This window comes from Leucoraja erinacea, chromosome 13, assembly GCF_028641065.1.
Source record: "Leucoraja erinacea ecotype New England chromosome 13, Leri_hhj_1, whole genome shotgun sequence".
In the NCBI taxonomy this organism is placed as follows: Eukaryota; Metazoa; Chordata; class Chondrichthyes; order Rajiformes; family Rajidae; genus Leucoraja; species Leucoraja erinaceus.
In genome coordinates, this window is record NC_073389.1 from 40,151,850 (window position 1) to 40,169,355 (window position 17,506).

A 17,506-nucleotide genomic window follows, 5' to 3' on the forward strand; every position below is an offset into this window, starting at 1 on the left:
ATACTTTTGTTGCATGTGACAAGTCACAGTGAAATTCTTTGCTTGCGTACCCAAGGTGTGCAAATAGCGGCAGCCTATGGTGCTGACAAAGTAGGCTGGCTCTTCTGTTGCTCTCCCCCCCCCCCCCCCCCCACACACAGCGGCTCCTCCATGCTGGTTCCTATTGCCCATTGTACTTCTCTTCCCTCCCCCCCCTCACGGCGGTCCGTAATTATCATAATATGATGGAATTTTTATACAAAAATTAAAACTGATTTTGTTCAGTCTGCAACCAAAGCCAAAGGCATGAACTCGAGTTGGCCGTTGGATATTGAATAACTGCATTGAAAGGTATGACAGAATGCAGCAATGGCTAACCGTTACACGAGTAAAGAATTGGACAAAGTTTGCACGTAATACAAAACCCTGTGAAGGGAAACAAAACGGGAAAGATGGTCCAGCTGTGGCATTAAGATTAATAAACACATAATATTTGATCAAAGAAAAAGACTCGGCATTGCCAAAAAAGCAGTAAGCAGAAAATTGGGAACTTTTCCGAATTCCGCAAAGATATTGATATGGAGAGGAAAAGCATTACATGAGAATAGGGTAGCAAGAAATGAAAACAGATTGTGAGAGCTTAAAAGAAAAAGATTCGCGAAAAATTAATGTGGAGCCCTCTAAAATTGGGACATAGGAAATTACACTGGGCAATAAGGTGAGGAGAGTACCTCTGGGAATATTGGAAAGGTATATTTGCAAATGAAGATGTGCAGCAAATATTGGCTAGATTGACTTGAGTTGCCAGTTTGTCATTTAATCAGGCTGACACTCTACTTTGTAATTTAGAAAAGTGGGAGGTGATCTGATTGAAACCTATTAAATTATTATAGGGCTTGAAGGTTGATGTGGGACAGATGATTGCACTGGCTAGAATGTCTAGTACAAACGGACACAAACTCAAAGAAATGACTTGACAGTTCAGGACTCTGAGAAGAAATTTCTTCTCATAAATGGTGGTAAATCTTTCATTTTCTATTGGAGTTCTGTGCAACCTCAGGCACTTGGTATAAACGAAATAGAGATCAGCTGCTTAGATATTAAAATCAAGGGACCGAATAGGAAAGTGACAATTACATAAAATATCTGTCATGATTGTATTAAATGGTAGAACATGTGCGCAAGACTGAATGGCCTTCTCCTGCTTCTATTTGATATGTTATGTTTAACATTCAAAAGCACTCAAAAGTATCCTGAGCATCTCATTGCTTCTGCAAAGTGTCTTCAGAATTCCTGAGGATGCAGAAGGCTCTAAACAAAATACAATTTCTTTCATAGTTAGCCAAGAGTAGTAGCCTTATGGGGTCATGGAGTCCATAAACAGGCCTTTTCCCCACGACAACCAAGATGCCATGCCTACACTACTTCCACCCGCCTGCTTTTGGCCATTGTCCCACAAAACATTTCCTGTCCATCTACCTGTCCAAATCTCTTTTAAATGTTGTTATAGTACCTGCCTCAACTACCTTCTCTGGCAGCTTGTTCCATACCCACTGTGTGAACCTTGTAATACTTTATTTCAAAAGTAAAAGGGAATATTTGATTTGTGGTACTTTTTTGTCAATTCAAAGGGTATGTCTATCCTTCAATTTGTACAACAACAAATCGAGATCATGTTTTTCGTGGGTAAGGCAGTGAGTAGATTGGAGTCAAGTTGGTTTCAACATTAGCTCATCCAGAATCAGCCAACAGGCCAACAGTTGGTGGTGATTTGAGCATTTGCAACATTTATTTAAGCTGTGCAGAAGCATTCATTTGATGACGTTTATCAGATCCTGCCTCAGAACTTGCACGGAGCCATCTGGATTCCAACAATTTGCAGGCATGAATCAGCGGGGCTGAGGATATTGATTTCGCCCAGACAGATTTTTTTTTCCAGGGCGTTTATTTCATGCATTCCAAATACTGGACACATCACTGCAATCATGCAATACCAAAAGAGCATTCAAAGGTTAATCAAATACCAAACCAATGGTGTCATTTTAGTGTGTAGGAGGGAAGAAGGTCTGTCGAAGGGTCTCAATCCAAAACGTCATCATTTCGTCTCTCCAGAGATGCCGCCTGTCCCCCTGAGTTACTCCATTTTGTGTCTATCTTCGGTGTCATTTTAATGATCTCTTTATTAAGAAGCTACCTTCACTGATTTCAATTAGTGATTTTAGCCTTTAGAGATACAGCACGGAAACTGGGCCTTCAGCTCATTGAGTCCGAGTTGCATCACCCTGTACACTAAAACTATCCTACACACTAGGGACATTTTTACAATTTCTTTGGAGTGTGAGAGGAAACTAGAGCACCTATGTGAGAAAACTAGAGCACCTGGAGAAAACCCATGTGGTCACAGGGAGAACATGCAAACTCCGTACAGCAGCACCCGTAGTCAGGATGGAACCCGTGTCTCTGGTGCTGTAAGGCAACAACTCTACCGCAACGTCATTGTGCCGCCCAACTCTTTGAAAGAAATCCTAAAAATACTAGCTAAATATTTACTATGGAAAACAATCAAACAACGTTCTGAAGTTTGCAATTTAAAAAATAGTGTGTAGTTCCTGGACTGCATGCCTATTCCTCTGCTCTTTCTACTTCTACAACTTCTTGCAGCCACTGATTAGGTTGAATCATGACCTTCATGTAGTGGTAGTTCACACTGCTGCAGAGCCCAGAGACAGAATGTGTGGGCTGGATCTGTCCTCTGATGAGAGGGACTGCAGCACACTGGCAAATGTACATTTTGATCATTATCTGATTCTGCACAAGGCTCAGGTCCTGCATATTTAATTTCTTAACCTCTGGCCTGCTGAGTTTACTGCAGTTCAAATAAATGACTTGTACCTTATGCTTAATAATAATGAAATTCCAGTTCTTTATATGGAGTGAACTACTCCAGCACTTTTTTTTCTTCCTAAAATTCATCAACTGTTATCGCAGAGTAGTGGAATCCAACACACTGTGGGCCAGTTGTCTTGGTGCCTCTTTGGGGGAAATCTCCATTTAGTCCCACTTTTTTAAAAAACTTTTTATCTATACCTCTGAAAGTTTCTATATATTTAGCTACTTCCATGTTGTAAACTACCATTTAATCTCCTTCATCACAGTGGGACAATATATTTCAGATAATTACAATTTGCTGCATTAAATTATATTTCTCTCTTCTGCCCCTCACCACATTATATTGCACTGCCAGTTATCTTAAATCTGTGCCTTTGAGCTAACAGTCTTCCTGTCAATGGGAACTTTCTCAGGATTTAATACAAACCATCATCTTCTTGAATATCATTATTAAATCTTCTCCTAACCCTCGCTCTGGTGAAAGTCACCCTTTCTTCTCTAGTTTATTCACGTGGCTAACATCCATTTTGACAGCTGTCCCTCCTTTCCTAGTGTTTCTTTAATGGACTATTTAAACTTTCATGCGAGTTGCAATCTCAATTCTAAGTTGTATTCTAAGTATTACTTACAATCTCCATTCTGTTATTTGTTGATTGAAGTATCCGTAATGTTGAAATGGAGTAATTTATTTTAAAATGATTTTTTTAATTCCCATGGTGAGAAATGTTAAAGCATTTTAAAGTGTAACTGAGGAACTCAACAGAAAAATGAAGATGCCAGGCTAACGCATGGAATACAGCAGACCCAACTGAGTCACAAGCTTCCAGTCTGTTGGGTCATTTTCAGACTGGAGAATGGAAAAGTGTGTAATTCAATTTCTGCTATTACTCACTCTGATATGAAGCTTGTTTATGCTAAATGTGGTTTCTTATAAATGTGATGATACAGTGACTGGTACTGTTCAGCCACAGTGATATGTGGTTACAGTTACTAACTAGCAACATTCCCCACAGAAGCAGCCTGTTTCAAATCTTTGTTTGAATCATTCCCTGTGGTGAGACCCAATGCAAATCATTTATCTTGCACCTTGACAGTGTTACTGCAGGTTTACGGACGTCTCGAAAAGATGCATTGCAATTTATCATATATCCTTCAGCAGCTCATCAGTGAAATTTAAAATAAATAGGTTTAACACCCCCCCCCCCCCTAAAATATCAGACATTTATCCTCATCAGCATTAGCTTCTGCCCTTGAATTAGGAGAATGCACTTTTTCATCTTGCTAAGATATATCTAGCGTAGCCAGAGCTGGTCTCACTTGAAATGCTCGGGCCCAAAAAATGAATTAAAAAAAATGATTCCACTAGATTTTACCTCACTCTCTTCAACAACATCCTACAGTATCTGAAGTAACTGCAAACATTTCTGCACCACAATTGTTTCCATGAGTTGGTCATAATTAATGAATAAGATCTTCATAAAATTATGTGGAGGTACAAGGAACTGCAGGTGCTGGTTTACAAAATAAGTTACTAGGTGTGTGAGTAACTCAGTTGGTCATGCAGCATAGTTGGAGAACATGAATAGGTGATGTTTTGGGTCGGGACCTTCTTCAAACTGAAGAAGGGTCCTGAGCTTGAGTCACCTAATCATACTCTCCAGCGATGCTGAGAAAGTTACTCCAGCACTTTTTTTTCTTCCTAAAATGAATTTGCCTTTTCCCTTTGTCTTGGTATCGTGGTTTAATTTATGCTAGTGTTCCGTAATGCAAGGTTTTCCATTGATTATTTTGATTCTATCTGTTCTTCCCTTAAAACCATATTCTGAAGGACAATAAATGTTGCCCCTGCCCAAAGTCCTAAATTGAATTAAAAAAAATATGTATTCTGAGAAATTTGTAGGAAATTGTATGTCAGCATGTAATATGGACCAGTTTTATTAATTCCATTAAACATTTCAAGCTTACTTGGAAATCGAAAATGCTGGAAGTTGTCATATTTAAAATTTCCACCCCTTAGAGTGACTTTTTATTTATTTTGGATTGACTTGTTTAATCTTTCATGGCTTCATAATTGATCGTGTACAAGTAGGTAGTGCAATTCTTTGATGACATTCGGACAACTGTTGATAGTGGCTCATAAGATTTGCCCCGCAATAGTGCATTGATAACTTTTTTTTGCAGTCGTAATTTAATACAGCATGAAAGCATGGCAGACGTCGATGACTCTTGTTATTCTCGTACTTGCATGCATCATGCAGCATTGTAGGATACTTGAAAAGGTACACTGCCACCTCTGATCTTCCAGTGGAAGTGGATTGTTACATTATCATGAGATTTTTTTTCTCTCCCTCGTTCATTATATTGTGTACAGTACTACGTTTCCATATTCTGTTGTGCTGCTGCAAGTAAGAATGTCATTGTTCTATCAGGGACATATGACAATAAAACACTCTTGACTCTTGCTATTTCCATGAAGTTACTCAATCGGAAAACAGCTATGGCGCAAAAAATGGTGATATGGACCTAGATTTAATTGAAGGCAGGCATTTAACTAATCAACCTCTGTACTGCATTTAGTAAACCAGTTATTTATCTTTTCATCAGAAATGTCTTAATGAAGCGTGAAAGTTTAGTTTTAATGACTTCCAGTCTTGGAACATGAGAGATGGAAGTATGATCCAAAATCTCATGGTCAAAACAAACTACATTAACCTATTGCTCCTGGTGGGAACATAAGGAAAGAATGATGAAACTGCCCAGGAATCCTGGATGTATCAGTGTGCACATTGTCCAAGTACTGTGCAATCAAAAATTGGAATTATTTCATAGGTACTGATTTTGTTTTGAAGAAGCAAAATGACACTTGGTTATAGCTTGCACTATGATCAATAGGAATTTAATTAGCATCATTAAATTACAATATAAGCCAGTAGGTTTTTGTGTGTGTCGGAAAAAGCCATTAGGCCTGTCATGCTTGAGGGAAGAACTTACATGGTTCTCCCAATTTCCTCCCAGTGGTAAATTTGTTGAAACCCTGGAAAAACAATATAAATAAGCACTTTTAATCATTTATACTGGTCCCCAAACGAAGATCTGAAGTTTAGCAGGAAATTGCGAGAATCCCTCTGGAAATTCCAAATGTTAGTTTTGCTGATTGATTTCAACTTCACTGCTATCCTCCCTTAATGTTGCCCTCAATCACTTCCAAAATTTCTGACTGGCTCACAGAGGTCTTCCTTGGTGATATATTCCATAGCATGTCAGCTTTTGGGTAAAAACAAATTTAATATGCTTTTCAAATCCCGAATCCCCAGTTTTAACTAATCTTCCAGGTATTAAAATCCTTGGTCTCCAACATTGTGAGTAATTTGATCAAGATCAACATTAAGTAAATGAAATAAACTATATTTTCAACGGATAGAGAAAACAGCTGCCGTTCAAGCCTGTAAACTATTGTGTAAATCTGCAGTGAGTTGCTATGCATTGTGAATGTTGACCATCCTTTCTTTTCCAGTCGTCACTGCTATGCATGGCAGGCGTTCATGCTGGTGTGGTATCACATTTCCTGGGTGGCCGGATCAATGTTGTGATCAGTAAAGGAATTACATACTACGAAAATACTGTTGCAAATAATGTCTCCTCAAAAACGCAAGTACACAAACTGGAGGGGTGGGGAGGAATCAATGCCACTCTTTATTGGGGAGGGGGCATTCATAATTGTGCACCATTCAATTGAGTAGGGAAATAAATATTTTGTGTTGGTGCAAGCAAAAGGAACATAGAAACATAGAAAAAAGGTGCAGGAGTAGGCCATTCAGCCCTTCGAGCCTGTGCCGCCATTCAATATGATCATGGCTGATCATCCAACTCAGTATCCTGTACCTGCCTTCTCTCCATACCCCCTGATCCCTTTAGCCACAAGGGCCACATCTAACTCCATCTTAAATATAGCCAATGAACTGGCCTCAACTACCTTCTGTGCCAGAGAATTCCAGAGATTCACCACTCTCTGTGCGAAAAATGTTTTCCTCATCTCGGTCCTAAAAGATTTCCCCCTTATCCTTAAACTGTGACCATCTAAGGATGTCCAGCACCTCCTCGACTGTATTACAGATTGTGCTCAAAACATCCCCATTAATTTTCCCAAGTTCCCTCTTTGTATCTTTCTCCGCAGTAAAAACAGGCGAGAAATATTCATTGAGGAACTAGACCTTGTCCTTTGGATCCACATACATATGCCTACTTTGTTTCTGAGGGGTCCTCTTCTCTCTCTCGATATTCTTTTCCCTTTAATATACTTAGAAAATCTTCTTGGATTATTCTTAATCTGCTCTGCCAGAATTTGGGTATGCCCTTTTTTTTTTTTGTTTTACCTGCGTGATTTCCTTCTTAAGTATGGTCCTCAAATCTCCTATATGCCTCCATGGGAACACTTGTTCCTTGCTGCCTATTCCTCATCTATGTCCCCTCTTTCCTGACCAGCTAAACAGCTATCAGCCTATCCATTCCCCTTGACCCAGCGCGTTTATGCTTTCTCCTGTCCATCATTAGGCACCTATTCCCACCTCCACTATTCACACTTTTATTGGAATTAGGCATCACCCAAGATCCCAATCCAAAGATCTGAAATGGTGACCCCCTCCCCCTCCTCCATGCTACCCTCACTTGTAGGATGGCAACTGTGGTTGATCTGCAGTCTCTTTGCTTTCCTGCCATGTAAGTATTCAGTGTCTCCATCAGGCTTGGCAACAGGCAGTAAAATTGCTGGAAAGAAAGGCATATCATGACATTAAGGTTGCTGAATGTCCTGGTCCACACTAAATGCTTCATCTTGCCCCACTTCTTAATCATGAAGTCACCCACATGTAAATATTGGGTGCACAGAATTAGTCAAATCGCTGCATGGTAATAATTCAGAAGGAAGCTTTTCATAGAAACATAGAAAATAGGTTTCAACCCTTTGAGTCTGTGCCAGCTTGCTGCAAGAGTGATATATCTAGTCCTACACCCTTACCGTTTCCCCATAGCCCTAAAATTTCTTCTCTTACATGATTGATCCAATTCCCCTTAAAAGCAATGGATGAATCGGTGCAATTTAGAACCAAGTCACTGCATAAAAGAGAAAAGGATCTTCCATGTCTTTTTTTGTCAGTTACATAGTATGTCTTCTGGTTATCGACCCTTTGGTTAATAGGAACAGGTTACCTTTGCACTGTCTAGATCCCACGTTATTTTGAACTCCATTCTCTCAATATTCTCAACTGTAGTTTCACTAGCATTCCCCTGAAGTACCCTTTAGCTTTCCAATCATTTCTGTTGTCCTTATTTAGGTCAGTCGTATTTTCTGTCACCCATCGCTAATCCATTATCTAAGTTATTGGCATTAGTTTAGCAATTCCTCTTGCACCTCATGAGATAGCAAGCACATCTGTCAATGGTATCGTTTTTTTCATTTTTTTCAATAGGTGCCGGAGTGGGCCATTCGGCCCTTTGAGCCAGCACCGTCATTCAATGTGATCGTGGCTGATCATCCCCAATCAGTACCCCGTTCCTGCCTTCTCCCCATATCCCCTGACTCCGCTATCTTGAACAGCACTATCTAGCTCTCTTGAACTCTTTCTTAACCTTACAAATAACTATTGTCTGTAAAGTCCTCAATATTGTTAATACTTGCTCATAACATAAAAAAAACATATGTCCATCTACTTGGCCGGCATATTATCTCTTTTATTTTCTATTTAATGGACACATGTACTAATGTTGCATTATGATGCAGTATAATTTAATCTTACCTTAATTTTACAGAGGACATTTATCACGTCACCTGTTTACATTCAAGACAAATGGTGAGTATTCAATAAATAAAGCCGTCGAATTTACATGTTTTGTGTAATCTTAAGTATCTAGTTACTCACTTTAAATTAAGTCAATAAAAAAAGTTATTTTGTGCCATTTATTTAAAAAAAAACTTATTTCCTGTTTTGATACATCTGCTCCTCCCTCCAAAACACAGACACCTACCTTTACAGAATGTAATTTTTCCCATTTTCTTCTGCCTGTGATTCATGCTAGGTACAGTCCCAAGGGATGTAGCAAGCTTCCAGTATGTTGCCTAAATAACTATTATAAGTGTACAAATAAACAACTTCACATCACTGTCCTGCCCGATCCGTTCACTCATTACCCATTATTCTGTAGTACATAGTCATACAGTGTGGAAACAGACCCTTCGGCCCAACTTGCCCATGCCAACCAAAATGCTCCATCTATGCTAATGCCACCTGCCTGCATTTGGCCCATATCCTTCTAAACATATCCTGGCCAATATATCAAATGTTTTTTAAATGTTGTGATAGTATCTGCCTCGACTACCTCTTCCAGTAGTTGTTCCACATAGCTACCACCCTTTGTGCAGAAAAGAAAGTTGCCTCTCAGGTTCCTATTAAATCTTTCCCCCATCACATTAAACCTAGGTCCTCTGGTTCTTGATTTCCGTACTCTGGGTAAAATACACTGCATTTGCCTTATATATTCCTCTCATGATCTTGTACACCTCTATAAGATCACACCACATCCTCCTGCCCTCCAAGGAATAAACTCCCAGCCTGCTCAACCTTTCCCTACAGCTCAAGACCTCAAATCCTGGCAACATCGTTGTAAAGCCTTCTTGACCACCCTATCTACCTATGATGCCAATTTCAGATCCTACAGTATTTTTTGACAACCGTCTTCACTCTCTACAATACTAACAAACTTCACTGCCAACTACAAACTTATTAATCATGCTTATACATTCTCATCCAATTCTTTGATATAGATGACAGCACTGAAACCTGAATCATACCACTAGTCACAGGCCTCCAAACTGAAAAAAGACCTTCCACCATCACCTCCCCTTTCCTTTCATGAAGCCAATTTTCTATCTAGTCGTCTAACTCTCCTTGGATCCAATGCGAACTAACTTTCCAGAGCAGTTTACCATGTGGAATCGTGTCAAATTCTTACTGATATCCATATGTGCAATGTCTACAGTTTTACCCTCAACAACCTTTTTTGGTCACATCTTTAAAAATCTTCAAAAAATCTTGAATGAAAGCCTCGCTGTATGTTCAAGAAACTCTCATTCTGCTGGATGGTCCTGAGATCATCCAGCTGTAGCTCCAGTTCTCTAACGTGGTCTTCAATGAGCTGTACTTGGACACAAGTCCAACAGGTGTAGTCATCAGAGACACCAGCAGTTTCTGTGACTTCCCACATCCTGCAGGAGGAGCAGTGTGCCAACTTAGCTGCCTTCACTTTTTAAGAAAGGCGGGAGAGAAAAAACAGGGAATTATAGACCAGTTAGCCTGACATCGGTGGTGGGGAAGATGCTGCAGTCGATTATAAAAGATGAGAAAGCCGAACATTTGGATAGCAGTAACAGGATCGGTCCGAGTCAGAATGCCTGACTAACCTTCTGAAGATGTAACTAAGAAAATGGATGTAGTGTACCTGGGCCTTCAGAAACCATTTGATAAGGTCCCACATAGGAGATTAGTGGGCAAAATTAGGGCACATGGTATTGGGGGTAGAGTGCTGACATGGATAGAGAAGTGGTTGGCAGACGGGAAACAAAGGGTAGGGATTAATGGGTCCCTTTCAGAATGGCAGGCAGTGACTAGTGGGGTACCGCAAGGCTCAGTGCTGGGACCGCAGCTATTTACAATATACATCAATGATTTTGATGAAGGGATTCAAAGTAACATTAGCAAATCTGCAGATGACACAAAGCCGGGTGGCATTGTGAACTGTGAGGAGGATGCTATGAGAATGCAGGGTGACTTGGACAGGTTGGAGGAGTGGGCAGATGCACGGAAGATAAAGTTTTATGCGGATAAATGTGAGGTTATGTGAGGTGTACACAGGAAGGCAGATTACTATCTAAATGGCGCCAAGTTGGGAAAAGGGGAAGTACAATGGGATCTGGGGGTCCTTGTGCATCAGTCTATGAAAGTAAGCATGCAGGTACAGCAGGCAATGAAGAAAGCGAATAGCATGTTGACTCTTTATAACAAGAGGAGTCGAATATAGGGGCAAAAATGCCCTATAGTAGACCTTAGTTTTATTCAGGTCTACCAAAAAGTAGACCTGAATAAAACTAATAATTTATCAGGGGTCTTTATTGGGTATTTGAAAGATGAATTACCGATTAATTTGTTCAGAAGTGAGGAAGATTTTAACTGGATGACACTGAAGATTTATTTGGTATTGAGTTACTTTCTCCTACTCAACCTCTAAACAGGATATAGTCTAATCTAAGTTAAAATAAACTGCCTTGTAAGAGAATAGTTTGCCTACTAGCCCAGCTACAATAATAGGTAATTCTTATATCAATACAAGGCACCTGCCAAACAAACCTATATTATTAAAACTCAACGTGTTCTCCAGCCTGATCAACTGAGTTACTCCAGCTCTGTTTTACTCAGTATTCCAGCATCTGCAATTTCTTTTGTCTTCATACTTGTCTTATTTTGTATGTCTTAATATTTTATACACGCATGGAAGTTAATAATTTTGGGTGTTTGTCGTATGGCCTCCAGGTTGCTATGGAACACTGGGAATGGAGTCTGGTGTCATCAGAGACGGCCAGATCCATGCATCTTCAGTTCTGCAGTGGCACGATCCCTCGGGACAGTTCCACTCCTGGGGGCCAGAAAGAGCACGCCTGAAAAAACCTGGCTCTGCCTGGGCTGCATTTCACACTGATGAAGCCCAGTGGCTGCAAATAGACTTGAAGAAGGAAAAGAAAATAACAGGTGAGGTTAACAGTAATTGTCTTGTCAGTGGAGATTGAATTGATGTCCTGGTCTCAGTTTCAGACGCAGTGTCCGAGAGAGGAGGCATTGTCGAATGTTTTTCAGTCATTTCATTAGTTGACCCTTAACTTTTAATCCCTGTTATGTATTATGCAGTAACACTGGATTTGGTTGTTACATTGTAACATTTATGGAATTGTTATTGCATTGAAGACGATCATTCAGTCTATCAAGTGTAAGCCAACTCCAAGTAGATTCTCAACCACGAGCTCTCTCCTCATTGCCCTCCATTTTATTCTATCTAAAGAGCCAATTGCCTTTTGAAGGCATTGATTGATTCAGTTTCTTCTATCATTGCAAGTGCATTCATGATAAATTTGTATTCAAGATTAAACTGTTGGCACATTTTCTCATAGGAATGAAAAAAAGCAATGGTGCATTTGTGCAAATAAAGAAAAATGCATTTGTGCATTTTTCAGGGAAAATGTGAACATTTTGGAGAAGGTGCAGATGAGATTTCAATAGTCAATAGTCAATTTAATTGTCATTTGGACCCCTTGAGGTCCAAACGAAATGCCGTTTATTTTATCAGTATTTATCAGTATGATTGCAGAGATAAAGGAATTTCATAATGTGGATGGACTAGGGAACTTAAATGTGTTGTCCATGGAACAAAGGGTGTGAGGAGACCAGATAGAAGGATTTAAAATCACGAAGGATAGGGACAGGGTAGTCTCTGAGAAACAATTCACATTGGTGTCTGTGGAGAAAACATGAAATTAAAATGATTGGTAAAAGAACCAGAAGTGACATTAGTGTTCTTATGTTTAAAATAGTGAGTGGCAAGGTCTGCCCTGCCAAGGGTAATGAGATGGACTTAATGGTAGCATTCAAAAGGGAACTGAAAGGCGAAAATATTTTTCAATGTCTTGGGGAGAGAGCTGGTCAGACCAGGTGAATCACTTTTGTATCTTACTGGTACACACTCTAGGCGGCCAAATCACCTATTTCCATGCTGTAAAGGGCCTGTCCAACTTTGGCGACCCTGGCATCCCCTGTATAATCCTCGAGTTCTGGCAAGTTTGCCCTCGACTCATGCTCACAGCATGGTCGACACGAGGTCATAGCAGGTCTTCGTAACTCTCCTTCATGCTCGATAGTGGTCTCCGCGTACGCGAGGTCTCAGCTAGGTTGCGGCGTTTTTTTCAGTATGTTAAAAAATGCCCGCGAGTAAAGAAAGGTCGCCATGGAAAAAATCTATTCTTTTTTTACTCATAGGTTTAGTTGTTGGAGGTTGTAGTAGGTCGGCATGTTAGTCGTAGGTAGTCTTCATCATGGTTGAAGGGAGGTCGAAGGCGATCGAAGGAGGTTGTCTTCACTCTCCACTATTCAATGTCCAATTTTCCCGAAGTTAGTCGTAGCTAATCGATGCTAGTGTTCAACATAGTCGAAGGCGGTCTTCTACATAGTCGAAGGAGGCCTTCAACATGACATTTTTTCAAACTCTTCTAAACTCGCCAATTAGGTTGCCCAAGTGGGACAGCCCCTTTACAATTCTCTGACAGGTTTAATGTCACTCATGTGTGAACTTCATTTGTCAACAGTTCTGTGTATCTTGAATTTGTTGTGTTCATAATTAGATTTATGTAGCTGGCCCAGGGTTATTAATTGGTCACATTGTTGCTAATGTTATCAGCTGAATCCAAACCATCACTATAGAAAATACACCAAGGAATTTCACAGAGCATTACATTAGATAAACTGGAAGGTGTTGTAATTATGATGAATGATTTAGACAAACTATTTCATTTAGGCAAGGAGTTAGATCAAAATTTGGATGGCTGACGGTGTAAATTAAAAAAAATATGTATTTTTTCACCATTCAAAGCCATGACACATTCCAAAGTGATTTTAGCAATTGGGTATTATGGATAAAACAATGGCAGTGTGCTTTGGTGCAGATGTATTGATGATTTAAATTTGTTATGTGAATTCATGAAATAGAACAAAGAATAGACTTCTAACCTAGCCTCATTAACATAAGCATCTAACATTTAAAGTTAGCTTATTTATTTTAAAAATATTGTTTCTATTCACAGGTATAATTACTACAGGTTCTACCCTGGGTGAATACGCTTTTTATGTCTCTGCTTACCGAATCTTCTCCCGTGAAGATGGAGAGGATTGGAAGGTTTATAAAGAAGCCAACACTGACCTGGACAAGGTCAGACTCTTTAAACTTTTCTTGTTATTGCAATAAATCACTGTTCTATATGACATATAATGTTAATTCATAATATTCACTCAACACTATTAAAATATGAACTATATACATTGGGTGGTTCAATTAAAAACTGCTGTAAGTTTTCGAAATTAGATTTTAAGTGACTTCACTAAATGGTTATCATATTTTGTATAAACATACTTGAGATTTTAAAGTCAACATAGGAGTTTTATCAAACATGAGTATGCAGGAGGGGTCTTGCCCCGAAACGTTGCCTATTTCCTTCGCTCCATAGATGCTGCCTCACCCGCTGAGTTTCTCCAGCAATTTTGTCTACCTTCAATGAAGGAATAAAAAGTGTGTTTCAGAGTATTTGAATTTCAGTTTTGGTTTATTGATCAATGATTGATTGATATGTTCTTGTAACTTTCTCTGGTAAGTCAGTGGATCAGAATCTTAAGACCCAATGTCACTGATGCGAACAGAAGATTACTTTTATAAAATCCAGACATTTTGACTGGAATTTTCCATCTAATTATTCTAATGGGAGGAAACAATAAGCAGCCAATATACTTCTGTTTTTCACATGAATCAGTGCTATCCAACAATTATTCATCTCACTGCTCAAAGCTAATTTGAAAACAGATTGTTACTTGCGTTATTGATTCTTCTCTTCTTTTCGTGTCTTTGAAGCTGGTTGGTTATATGACAGTTTCCCATTCCTTTACACAGTCCTTTGCGTTTTTATTGAACACTGCAAGATCCTTTGGGTTGCACTGGTTGGGTAGTAGGGGGCAGACAAGGCAGTGCTGCATTGTATGGTCCTCTTCTCCACATTCACAGGTGGTTTGGCCAGTTTTATAGCCCCATCTGGCCATGGCAGCTTTTGATCGCCCTGTTCCTGTTCTCAGGCGGTTGAGCGTCTTCCACTGGACCCATGGTGCTTCTGAGCCCGGAGGGAGGGCTTCAGAAGGAGGGATACCCATGTCAGTAGGAGGGGGGTTGTCCTCAAGCCTTTTTGTCCATAGTTGGAGTCTGGTTTCTTCTCGTGATGCTATTAGGAGCTGGACATGGCTGAGAAAGCTTCTCCTGGACTTCAGCCGTTGGGCCGGGGGTACACGTCCGTAGAGGAGGTGGCGTTCATCACTGGTAGCCTTAGCCGTCTCTACTCGGCTGGCGACTTCCCGTCTCACATCAGCAGGGGCAATGCCAGCGAGGAGGTGCAGGTTGTTTATGTTGGTGGGCTTCAAGCAGCCAGTGATTGAGCGGCAGGTGTTATTCAACGCTGGGTCTAGTTTCTTGGCATGGGATGATCTCTCCCAAACAGGACACGCATACTCCGCAGAGGAGTAGCACAGGGCCAGAGCAGTAGATCTTAATGTGTGTGCTGTGGCTCCCCATTTGGAGTTGGTCAGCTTCCGTTATTGATTAATAAATGGAAAAGGAGTAATAAGTATGCTATCACTTTATGCATTTTCTTGCTCTTGCACAAGCACTTTATTAGCAAATGCTCAGATAGTAAAATTGTAAGAGAGAAATAGACTTTTGGAATCTTGTGCATGTTTTATTTCCTTGGTTACAGCTTTGAGTATTTTATAAAATCCTGCATAATGTTAAAAAGGAGATACATTACATTTTCATCACTGTCATTGCGAGTGGGTCGGGCAGCATCTGCATAGGTGACATTTCGGGTTGGGACCCTTCTTCACTAGGATTATTTTGAGGACACTGGTAAGTGAGGTGGGGTTTCCATAAGCTTCAAGATCTGATGAAGAAGTCTTCTCCCCAGTAAATAGAGGGTCTTGGTGTTTGTTTGAAATTTCTGGTAATGAGGCTTGCAGATCCTTGAGAGTTTGCTTGGGGAATGAGATTGAGGCATTTGCGAAACCTTAGAGGACACAACCTGATTAACATGATCGACGGTCATTCTGTGAAAAGGTGGTATGGCACAGTAGAGATGAATGGGGAAAATACACAACAATTATCCAAATGAGATATGGTTGTGCAAAAAAAAAGAAACTACTGGGAAAACTCAATAGATGAAACAGCGCGTGACAGCAATGTATAGGGTCAAGACCCTGCATCAGGACTGAGAATATATGTTGGTGATCAGCCAATGGAATCAGTAGTGTTGCATCCAGGAAACAAGGGGAACGGGAGTTTGAACAAAGAAAGACAGAGTGGACCATTGGGAATATGAAAGGGAATGTGGTGGGTAAGTGTAAATCAAAAACTGTTATATTCATAGCATTGGGATGTAGACCACCCAAATGCAATATCACATGTTGTTGAGGTTTGCTTTAGGCCTCGCCCCATCAGTGGAACAGGTTGAGGACAGACGGGTTGGTGTAAGAATGGGAAGAGGAGTTGAAATGGCATAACAGCAGAAGCTGAAGACTGCCATTGCGGACAGTGCACAGATTCTTTGTTCTATGCTTGCTGTTACAAATATAGAATAAGCACCTCACCAGCACTGAATGCAATATTTCAGGTGGGAGGCAGTACATGTAAATCTCTGCCTCACCTGGAAGGACGTTTTTTGGTCCCAAGATACTGGTGAGGGAGGAGGTGTAGGGACAGTTGATTTACCTCCTACGGTGGTATAATCTGTCGGGGGGGGGTGAATGGTTGAGGAGTTGTGTGTGATCAGACCAGGGAAGTCACGGAGTGTGGTCCCTGTGAGAATTGAAAATGGGGGCAGGGGGGAAGAAGATGTGGCTGGTGGTGGGATTCCATAGGAATAGGTAGATATTGCAAATAAATATATTGTAGGGGGCAGTGCAGTGAAAGATGAGGACCATGAGAACTCTTAATGGTTCTATGAGGAGTAGGGCTTTGAGAGTAGACCTGCAGGAAGCAGAAGAAATGTTCATCAACTACTGTAAATTATAAACCTAATTTCTGCAAAGGGAATATCAAAAGTCCTAGAGTAGAAAACCTCATCTCAAGAAAAGATGTGGTGGAGAAACTGAGAGAAGGGAATGGTGCTCTTACAGGAAACAAGGTGGGAGAAGGTGTAAAAAAGGACACAAAGTGCCGGAGTAACTCAGTGGGCCAGGCTGCATCTCTGGAGAACATGGATAAATTATGTTTCAGTTTGGAAGCTTTCTTCAACCTGGGAATGTGTAGACAAGCTAAAATAATTGTCATAAGCTTAACGGAAGAATGTTTATCTCACGGGATGGCGACGAAGAGATCCATTAAAGAAGAGGTGTCAGAAATAGCCCAGTTGGATTTGAGGGGTGGAAGTTGGTGATAAAATTGACAAGTTCAGCACAAGTGCAGGAAGCAATACTAATACAGGAAAAGAAGAGAGGAGAGTTGCCAGAGTAGGCTTGGAGCAAGGACAGTTCCACAGAGCCAACATTATACCTGTTAACTCTACAGACTCGCTCACTGTCTCATGCCCTGAGAGTAGGCACAAAGCATCACTGTAATGGCAATTTAAAACTTTTCCAATGTCCAACTTATTGCCGTTACTACACAGGTAGGGAGGAGTGGAATTTATGCAGTCGATAACAAATTAATCCTCCAGTCGTTCTTTCCAGTTTAATTGTTTTTTATTTAAGTAGACAAAGAAGTGAACATACCAGATCCTCTTTAAACAAATTGCAGCTAT

General features: G+C 40.3%; 1 protein-coding gene across 4 annotated transcripts in view; it reads left to right on the plus strand.

The window, feature by feature from the left end:
* dcbld2 (discoidin, CUB and LCCL domain containing 2) overlaps positions 1-17,506 on the plus strand; it is a 79,611-nt gene that overhangs the window by 47,142 nt on the left and 14,963 nt on the right. For all 4 annotated transcript variants that reach the window (XR_008724474.1, XM_055645003.1, XM_055645005.1 and 1 more), the window contains exons 6-9: positions 6,383-6,516; positions 8,674-8,714; positions 11,448-11,663; positions 13,763-13,887. Coding sequence is in view for 3 of the 4 variants with exons in the window: in XM_055645003.1 (XP_055500978.1) it covers positions 6,383-6,516; positions 8,674-8,714; positions 11,448-11,663; positions 13,763-13,887 (516 nt within the window). In the remaining variant the exon portion in view is untranslated. The remainder of the gene's footprint in view (positions 1-6,382; positions 6,517-8,673; positions 8,715-11,447; positions 11,664-13,762; positions 13,888-17,506) is intronic.